This window comes from Brassica oleracea, chromosome C1 (assembly GCF_000695525.1).
Source record: "Brassica oleracea var. oleracea cultivar TO1000 chromosome C1, BOL, whole genome shotgun sequence".
Taxonomy (NCBI): domain Eukaryota; kingdom Viridiplantae; phylum Streptophyta; class Magnoliopsida; order Brassicales; family Brassicaceae; genus Brassica; species Brassica oleracea.
Genome location: NC_027748.1, coordinates 32,114,680 through 32,124,424, shown reverse-complemented (window position 1 = coordinate 32,124,424; position 9,745 = coordinate 32,114,680). Strand labels below are relative to the sequence as shown.

At 35.1% G+C, this 9,745-nt stretch overlaps 1 protein-coding gene and 1 pseudogene across 1 annotated transcript; one reads left to right on the top strand and one right to left on the bottom strand.

Annotated features, from left to right (window-relative positions):
• The first annotated feature begins 819 nt into the window (after nt 1-819).
• Nucleotides 820-4,424, top strand: LOC106314204. The gene is made up of 5 exons (XM_013752125.1): nt 820-1,109; nt 1,374-1,546; nt 1,646-1,702; nt 1,841-1,916; nt 2,011-4,424. The coding sequence occupies exons 1-5, from the start codon at nt 1,058-1,060 to the stop codon at nt 3,978-3,980; spliced, it is 2,328 nt and encodes a 775-aa protein (XP_013607579.1). The 5' UTR covers nt 820-1,057; the 3' UTR covers nt 3,981-4,424.
• Nucleotides 4,425-7,168: 2,744 nt separating this feature from the next.
• LOC106344637 overlaps nt 7,169-9,745 on the bottom strand; it is a 13,030-nt pseudogene continuing 10,453 nt past the window's right edge.

Sequence of the window (9,745 nt, the reverse complement as noted above, 5' to 3'; positions counted from 1 at the left end):
GGGGGGGGGCATGTCATGATGAGATCAATTTGAACGGACCGGATGAGAAGTACATTCACATGGAGTCATGGACCAAATAACGTGTGATGTATATTCTTGATTTTTAAAATTTTATATTTGGTTGAGTTTCAAACAAGTAATTAAAGCAATGGCTCTTAGATCACAAGGAATAAAAGAATCAAATGGGATCGAACAGAAAGCATCATTTGCTTTGACTCATCTAAAGTATCATTTCTAGACAGAATGCAGTTTTGTGGTCGTGCATGAGTGGTTCTCTCTAGTATGCTTACTATTGATTCCATTATTGTTCTCTCGTGTGTTGAAGTTAGATTATTACCCTCTAGTAAAACTGTAAGATTTAACATGGTGAATCATGTTCAACATGAATTAAAAAACTATGAGTGATGATGAAAAAACGATTAAAATCACGATTTTGAAAAAGAAAACTTCAAAGAATTCACAATTGAACAAATATGTTTAAAATGTGTATACAAACAAACTTCTTAAAAATCCATATTTTTCCAAAAACCAAGTAAATATGCGATTTTTTATTTAATTTATTATATGTAAACATCAATATATGGAAATCAAAATTAACAATCATGAGATATGATTCTAAAACAGGAAAATGACATTGATTACATACTTCTAAATGTGGTAAAAACCCCAAGAAAATAATTAGGTAAGTTGGATTTATGTATTTTAATTACCATTTAATGGGGTGTTTTTTTGAACAACCATATATGCACAGTTAAGACTATTTTATTAATGTAAAAAAAAAAACAAAATAAAAAGGGCCTCCCATCCCATTGCTTACTTCTTCTTCTTCATTCTCTCTCTCTCTCTCTCTCGCGGAGAGAGATCTTTCCTTGCAAGTTCACTTGTGCGTGTCCCTTGGAAATTGAAAACCGTAGCTAGCTCTCATTCTTTTTAACTCTCTCTATCCCCCGTGTTCCCTCTTGTCTTTCTTCCTTCTGTCTCGCCTCCTCTGATTTCGAAAGTTTCGATTTTTTTGTTTGTTTGTCGAAAACCTCTTCTTCTCTTCTAATCGTCGATCATGGAGAGATCCGATTCCAGGGATTTATACAACTTTGCTCGCGCTTCCTCAGGTCTCTCTCTCTCTCCTCCCTTCATCGAAAGGATGTTTCTTTCTTCTCCTTTTGTGCTATTAGCTGATTCTGGATCCGCTTTTGTGTATTTGCTTGTTTCGTTTACGTGTGAGGAAAATACACAGAAAGGGAGGATATATATGCAAACAAAAAAAAACATATTTAGTTATGTTCTGTATGGATGGTTCTAAGTCACCCGTTGTTGTAGTTGTGTGTGTTCTAACATTGGTTGCTGAAATTGGCTGTGTTTGTTTGTATCTGCAGCAGATCAGAAGAGTTCGGTCTTTGACGCATCTCAGTATGATTTCTTTGGGAAAAATCTTGACGAAATGTCATTGGGAGGTTTAGACGATGATGAAGCGATCGCTCCTGTTCTCGGACTTGCTGATGCTGATGCTTATGCTGATGATGAGTATCACTTGTTTGATAAAGCAGAGGTAATGTTGTTGTTCTCTCTGCTGAGAAAAGCTACCATCTTGATAATACACATGTAGTGGATGATTTACTAATACATACATACATGTTGATGATTCCAGGCTCCAGGTTTAGGATCATTATCCGACATGGATGATCTTGCCACTACTTTTGCAAAGGTTATCACAACTTTTATTTCCAGATAATCTTAATACCTTAACTACCATGCCCTTGGTCATGCATATATACCTCCTATTTCATGTTTTGAATTGTTGTCAGTGATTTTGAATCCATTTGTTCTCTCTTTTTTTTTGTAGCTAAACAGAGTTGTTACCGGACCTAAACACCCTGGTGTTATTGGTGACAGAGGTTCAGGATCCTTTTCAAGAGAGAGTGAGTTTAATTCTTTACTTGTTTATTACTATATACCTTCAGGCTTCTTTATTATGTTCACAATTGACTCTTTCTGATTGTACTTTGTCTTTAGGTTCTTCTGCTACGGATTGGACATACGATCCAGAGCTCACAAGCTGGTTGGACGAACGAGATCAAGAGGCTAATAGATGGTCCGCACAGCCACAATCATCTGCTCAACCAATTTACAGGACATCCTCCTATCCTCAGCAGCCACCGCAGCTCCAGCACCACAATAGCGAACCAATAATTTTACCAGAATCAGCTTTCACTTCCTTTCCTCCGCCTGCTAGCAGATCTCAGCACACTTCACTTGGAAATCTCCATCGTGCTCCTTCTCTTCCTGGTGGTTCTCAGTTCAATTTTACCCCGCTGTCAAGTTCTAATTCTCATCTTTCAGGATTGCCGCAGTGGCCTCAGTACAGTGGTAATTTGACTAGACATGCCTCGTGTGGCCCCACGCTTGGTAACATGGCGCAACCTCATTGGTTCACTGATCCTGGTCTTCTGCAACAACAGCACCAACAGTTGCCTCCTCGGAATGATCTTTTGGCACAGCACATGATGGCCCTCCAGCAGAGACAATCGTATGCTCAACTTGCTGCGATACAGTCCCAACTGTATAGTTCCTATCCTTCACCATCATCACGTAAAGTCCCTTTCGGTGTTGGTGACGTTAGGGAACAACACAAACACAAGTCATCATCTCACAGAAGTCGAAAGAACAAAGGCATCTCCCAACAGGCATCATCAGACGCAGCTAGTCAGAAGAGTGAAAGTGGATTGCAGTTTAGATCAAAATACATGACTTCTGAAGAAATAGAGAGTATACTCAAGATGAAGCACTCTAATTCGCACAGCAATGATCCTTACGTCAATGACTATTACCACCAAGCTCGCCTTGCCAAGAAGTCTAGAGCAACAATCTCACACTTCTACCCTTCTCAGCTGAAGGATCACCAGCCTCGGTCTCGTAATAGTTCTGAACAGCATCAACAAGTTCATGTAGATGCTCTTGGAAAGATTACACTTCCTTATATCCGCAGGCCACGTGCGTTGCTCGAGGTGGACTCTTCCCCTGGCTCTAATGATAAAGGCTCAGGGAAACATTTGGAGCAGGAACCTCTTGTGGCAGCTAGGGTTACAATTGAAGATGCACTTGGAGTTCTTATTGACATAGTTGACATTGACAGGCATCTCCAGTCCACAAGGCCTCAGGACGGAGGTGCTCTTGTCAAGAGAAAGCGGCAGATTCTCCTAGAAGGATTAGCCACAGCACTCCAACTTGCTGATCCGTTTAGCAAAACCAATCAGACTGCTAAGGATGATGTTGTCTTTCTCCGTATAGCGACTCTTCCGAAGGGCCGTAAAATGCTTACAAAGTACATACAGCTTCTGGTTCCAGGCACTGAGATTGCTCGAGTTGTCTGCATGGCTATATTCCGCCACTTGAGATTTTTATTTGGCGGCTTGCCTTCAGATGGTTTAGCAGCAGAGACGGTTGTGAGTCTTGCCAAAGCAGTCACGGTCTGCGTCCAAGCCATGGACCTACGAGCGCTGAGCGCTTGCCTTGCAGCTGTAGTGTGTTCCTCAGAGCAGCCGCCTCTGCGTCCTATTGGAAGCTCTGCTGGAGATGGTGCTTCAATTGTCTTGATATCTCTTCTCGAGAGAGCAGCTGAAGTTGTGGTGGTGGTTCCTCCTCGAGTCAATCATGATGGTCTATGGAGAGCGTCATTTGATGAGTTCTTCAACCTTCTTACCAAATACTGCAGGAGCAAGTATGAGACGATCCGCAGCCAGAACCAAGGGAGCGCAGCTGATGTTTTGGAGGTGGCGATAAAGAGGGAAATGCCTGCTGAGCTTTTACGAGCGAGCATCCGTCACACCAGTGACGACCAGAGGAACTATTTGTTGAACTTTGGCCGTAAACCGTCGGCTATTATTAGTGAGTCGGCGTCGCATGCAACGGGTGGGCAGATCAACTCTGAATCTGTGAGGGGTTTATCAAAAGGAGAGAGAGAAGTGATAACTAATGGGGCTTAGAAGATTTCCAGTTTTGGATCAAACAAACAGTCAAGGGGTGTGTATGTGTGGACTCAGGAGCCAAACTTGTAAGTAACCTGGTGGTGTAGGAATCTTTTCACAAGGGTTTCTTTTACTTTGAACTCTTTTCTTATTATAATGGTGGACAAATGCAAACACTGCGTGGTTGTGTATTAATGATGATGAGAAAGAATGTGAAAGATGGTGTAGGTTATGGGAAGACGATATGTCTTCTCCTAGGGGAGCCATATTTTGATGCTCTTTTTGTTGAAAACTGCAACATTGTTAGGGAACAAAATAGGGGTGTTTGTGTACAGAACGATGATGAGCAGGTTTAAGTTCTGGAAGCAGCTGGGAAAGGGAGTTAGAAGTTTGTTATCTGACATTGTTTCTTTAGTCGTGTAATAATAATCACAACACACAAAAACCCTCCTTTGAAAACTATTGGATCCATCTCTTTCTTTCTTTCTTTACCTCTTGCATCTCTCGGTGGTTGTTTCAAGATTCCATTCTCTGTGTTCTTTTTTGTGAAGGAGCTGAGACTACAACACTAAATATAGAGCTGGTTTACTAGTTCTTACTAGATTCTTTGGTATTGACAGAATCTTGAAACTACCGTCTTATAATTGATTTTGTTGTTTTGAGTACAATTCTACAAAATTTGGGGTTGAAGATTATAAACCCCTAAAAATCATCAAAATATTATAGAAAAATTCCAAATACTCCAACTAAATTTTCTTAAACTTTTTAATATCCGAACTTTTTCGTTATCCAGTTTAATACACCAACTAAATATTTTACTCAATTTATTACACAAACTTTTTTAAAATGTACCCTTTTTAATATCCAAATTTTTTTATTTTAATTAAAAATATTAATAAATATTTAAAAAATCTCCAAATTCTAAGAAAAAATATCACAAATTTCTAGTTTTATTTTTAAGATTTAGGAAACAAAGTAAATAAATTATGGTAAAAATAATTGTTTTTTAAAAAAAAAATATTTGAAGGGATTTTTTTTTTAATTTCAGAAAACAAACTAAATTAAATATTTAAAACTTAAAAATTTATTACAAATTTAATATTATACAAAATTTAGTTATTTTTTTCTCAAACACCAAAACAAAAAATTCTGAGCTTTTTTTGTAAATTTTAGAGCTTTTTAAAAAAATTTGTTTGAAACTTACTGATATATTTATTAAAATAAACAAAGTTTGGATATTAAAATAAGCACAAGTTTTAAAAGTTTGTGTTTTAAAATGAGCAAAATAATTAGTTGGGTTATTAAACTAGGTAGTGAAAAAGTTTGTGTATTAAAAAGCTTAACAAAATTTATTTGGGATATTTTTATGGATTTTTTCCAAATATTATCAATGGATAATATCAGTCTATTTTTGTTATGTTTTGAAACTGCAATCCATATTGTAGATCCTAAAATCCACACTAAGTATTTGACAGTGATCGAGAGTTTAATCTGGGGAAAAAAAGATGATGTAAACAACAATATCTTTAGAACACAACGATGTAATCAGATTCCAATAGGCAAATATGGATTTTATTGATGAATAAGATCAAATACAATGAATGAAATGAGATCAAACGTTACAAACGAGATCGATCAGAGAAAAGACTTAAAGCTAGGTGAAAATAAGGTTGATGTGTGTGTAGCTCTCTCTCTAGGGTTTTCAACGTGTCCTCCTTTGTCTCTGGTCGATCTCTTCTTATAGTATATTGACTTCACGATCTCCATAACCGCTCTCTCAATCTCCGGACCTTCTATTTCTTTGAAAAGCTTGTAATGGGCTTCTTGCTCGCTCCGCATCGCACGGTCCAAACCGACGCTGGTCCATTTAACTTATGGACCAAAATTGGGTCCAACACATATTTCGTGGAAAATTTTCTTCAAAATTGTGTTTTGGCCGTTTATAATCCATGCAGAGAATAAACTGAATTTGTCAGTCTGAGTGAATTTATGAATTTTCGACGAATAGGATATATTCATATATCGAAAATGTTTAAGTAATTCATTAAATAAAGTTTATCAGAAATTTTGTATATTTTTTGGAAATTCATCAGAAATTAAAAAATTTCCGGGAAAAAGAATCACCTAAACTTTTGTGAAGCACCAAATTAAAAAATTTCCAACGAATTGCAAACTTGATTCGTCAAAATATTTTAACATAAGAACCAAATAGTTTCCTTTTTCTTCTTCATTTCAACTCTCTCTCTAAAAACAGATGCGAATCCTTCTCTACAACTCTTATTAAATAATGTTAGTCATATGTTATCCTCTTAATAATCATATATGTTAATTTGTATATGTGTTTGGTTATTAGAGTTGATAGATTTTAGGGACTGGAATGTTAGAAATGAATTAGGTTGGTTGATTTAGGATTTATATGTTTATATTTGTGTTAGAATTGTTAGTTTTAGGATTTCACATTTTAGATTTAGGATTTGAAAATTTATTTTATGTTTTTGATGTTTTATTATTTATGTTGTTTTAAAATGTTTTTACGGTTTTATAAAACTTAAGTTTTTATAAAACATTTTTATGTTTTGTAATTTATAAAAAGTTTTTATGTTTTTGGAATTTATAGAAAACATTTTTCACTTTCTAAAAATGTTTCAGTTTATAATTTTTCTTACGTTTTTATAATTTATACAACTTTTTTTTCACTTTTCTAAAAACGTTTTCAATTTATAAAACGATTTAATGTTTTTTCTAGAATTTATAAAAACGTTTTTCACTTTTAAAAAACGTTTTTAAATTTTAATAGTTATTATATTTATATATAAGATTAAAAAATTATTATAAACAATTTTTTATCTAAATATGTAAATTTAGTTTGTTAAATTGTTAATTAATTTAAATATTATATTTAAATATATCTTTTAATAATTTACAAAATTTTCGACAAATATTGTCCAATTTCTGATGGATGATATTCGTTGAAAATATCGCCGAATTCTTGATAATGTCTTTCGGCTATATTTTTGTCGGTATTTCGTCGAGAATGTATCTATGGAATCCGCTGGAAATTCGTCGAATTGTCCAAAAGAGTTTTATCGATTTTTTTCTAACGAAATAAAACCAAACGAAAAAATTTCGTCGGAAATTGCTTCTTTTTTCCGATGAATTTCCGACTAAATCTTGTATAAAACATTTTGTTTTCTTGCAGTGTCCACTTATCCCAAATCCATATTTTCTTTTATTGAGATTTTTTATTTAGTATACAGTGGTAGGTAGATGAAGCTCCTTATCTATGGAGCAAGTACAAAGAGGGAACATGAGATGATCTTGATGAGGTAAATGTGGATTGGATCTTTCATGCATCTGCGAACTTCTTCTTCTCAAAGGTGAGGCTGGAGCGCAGAAAATTTGGCTTTGCAAGGTTCTTGGTTGCAATGAACTTCTTATACCATTTGCCAGACTCTTTGAGATCTCTATCAGTGACATTGTTCCAGTCAATGTAAGTGAGTCCGAATCTGACGGTAAATCCTTGTCCGAATTCATAATTATCCCCAAGAGGCACAGTATCCTTTCACCTTGACGCCTGTCTCCCTAAAAGCAGGAACAATAAATCATTAGACGTCATACGTACATACAAGTATATACATAAAACACAAAAAGCAAAAGAGAGAAACATCAACTCACTTGATGACTTTACTGAGAAAACAGAGATGACTGCAAAGATAATCAATCCGCCTGTAATCAAACTTAGCCTCCTCACGGGTTTCATCACCGGAGGTACTGAATCCTAGTTAAACCGTCATAACATTGAACAATTTCAACCAATTTCAAATCACATTTAACATGTAAAGATGAGTTTAGAGATGAGTAGTAGAACCCACCGTTCTCGGTTATATAGATTACAGGGTTATTGTAGTTGGTTTTGAAGTGATCCATCACATAATAAATGCCTTTTGGGTAGTAATAGGTGTTTTTGGTCTCGTCATCTTTGTGTTCAGTGAACTTAGAAAGGGAAGCAAATTAGTATCGGAAAACTGAATTTTGCTTAGAAAAAAAAAAGGAAGAATTGGGATGGATGATGCATATATATACCACTGGGCCAATGGCATGATTACTTGCATTACGATCTGTTTACACAGATACTTGATGGTCACAAATTATTGTAATTAACAAAAGGCGTTAGGTAGATATAAATTAAGGTTGTAACTAAGTGGAAATATAGAGATGGATACATGTGAGCCTTGTGCCAGCGTCCATCATGGCAGTGTGACCATCCGAATCAACATGATTAGGACTTGGCTGGACATACTGAGTGAAGTAATAGTTGAGACCAAGAAAATCATATGAACCCTTTACGAGTTTGGATTCCTCTGGAGTGAACGATGGAAGCCGCTCACCCACAGTGTCTATCATGATTTGAGGGTATGTACCATTTGTTAGCGGCCCCATGTACCTGGTGTACATAAATGCATATTTTTCGTCAGTTCATATATACAGCATATATTAATGTTAAGAATATCATTTCATTTTATAAAACATATATATACCATCCCAAGAAGAATTCTTTCATCCTCTCGGTTGCAGCTATGGAGTCTGGATCAGTGTCATTATATGGAAGAAACCATCTAGTTATCATCACAGGTCCAATCTTACCTCCTTGATGCTGTGGTCATGCAGATATATATACACAACGATATGATTAATTTAGAATCAGATATATTAGAATTCACCTTTCACAAAATGGAGAACCTACCTTATATTTTGTCCTGTAAAGATCGACCACCGTGGCATGGGCAAGGAGCTGGTTATGTGCAGCGATATAGGGTTCCGTTGAAGAATTTCCGGCGTAACATGTAGAATCAACCTTTGGAGAACATCGACCAGGTGCATCTGATCCTAATCCATAGCCTCTCGTAGGCACTGAGTAGAGCTGGTTGATTGTGAACCAGTGCTTTACTTTATCACCATATTCTTCAAAACATAGATCCGCGAAATCTCTGAAATCATCTCTGCGAATATTATAGTCATTTCATTAATCCAAGAACAAATCTTTTATATATTGTCGTCTTTCTTAATAAGCAGCATGACATACATGATCTGAGGGTCCAAGAAACCTTCATAATCATCTTGTAGTACTTGAGGAAGGTCCCAGTGAAAGAGCGTAACTAAAGGCGTTATACCCTTGTCGATGAGGCCATTTATGAGTCCGTGGTAGTAGTTAATACCTCCTTGGTGTACTCCCCGGCTCCTCTTTCCTCCTGCTCATATGTATCCTATATTTAATTTTTCGAAAGAATCACAATCGAATATTACCATATATGATTTATATATACTAGATTTTTTCTCCGCGCGAATATATTTAAATTTTTACATTTATCATTTTTATTTGTATGTGAATTTTTGTATATTAAATTATATATAACTAATTTTTAAATTTGATTTGTTTTTATGTTTTTAGTTTGAAGTAAGTATTTCTATTATATGTAACACAATTAACTAATAAAATATGAAGAATCAAGTCCAATATTTTAGAGTTATGTAAAAAAATATAATTATGTATAGAACATAAATTATCTTAGTTTAAATGATCGGAATCTCATCTCGAATAAATTTACGTAAAGAAAAAGTACTTCAATAACCTACTTAAAATATAAAACCCCCTTTTCAAAAAAAAAAGGTACTTAATAATATTTTTTTACGTGTAATAGTTGAAAACTGAAAATTGAATATCGATCTAAAATATGATTTTAATATATCTAATGGTAAAATATTAATTGTAATAAACAAATTTT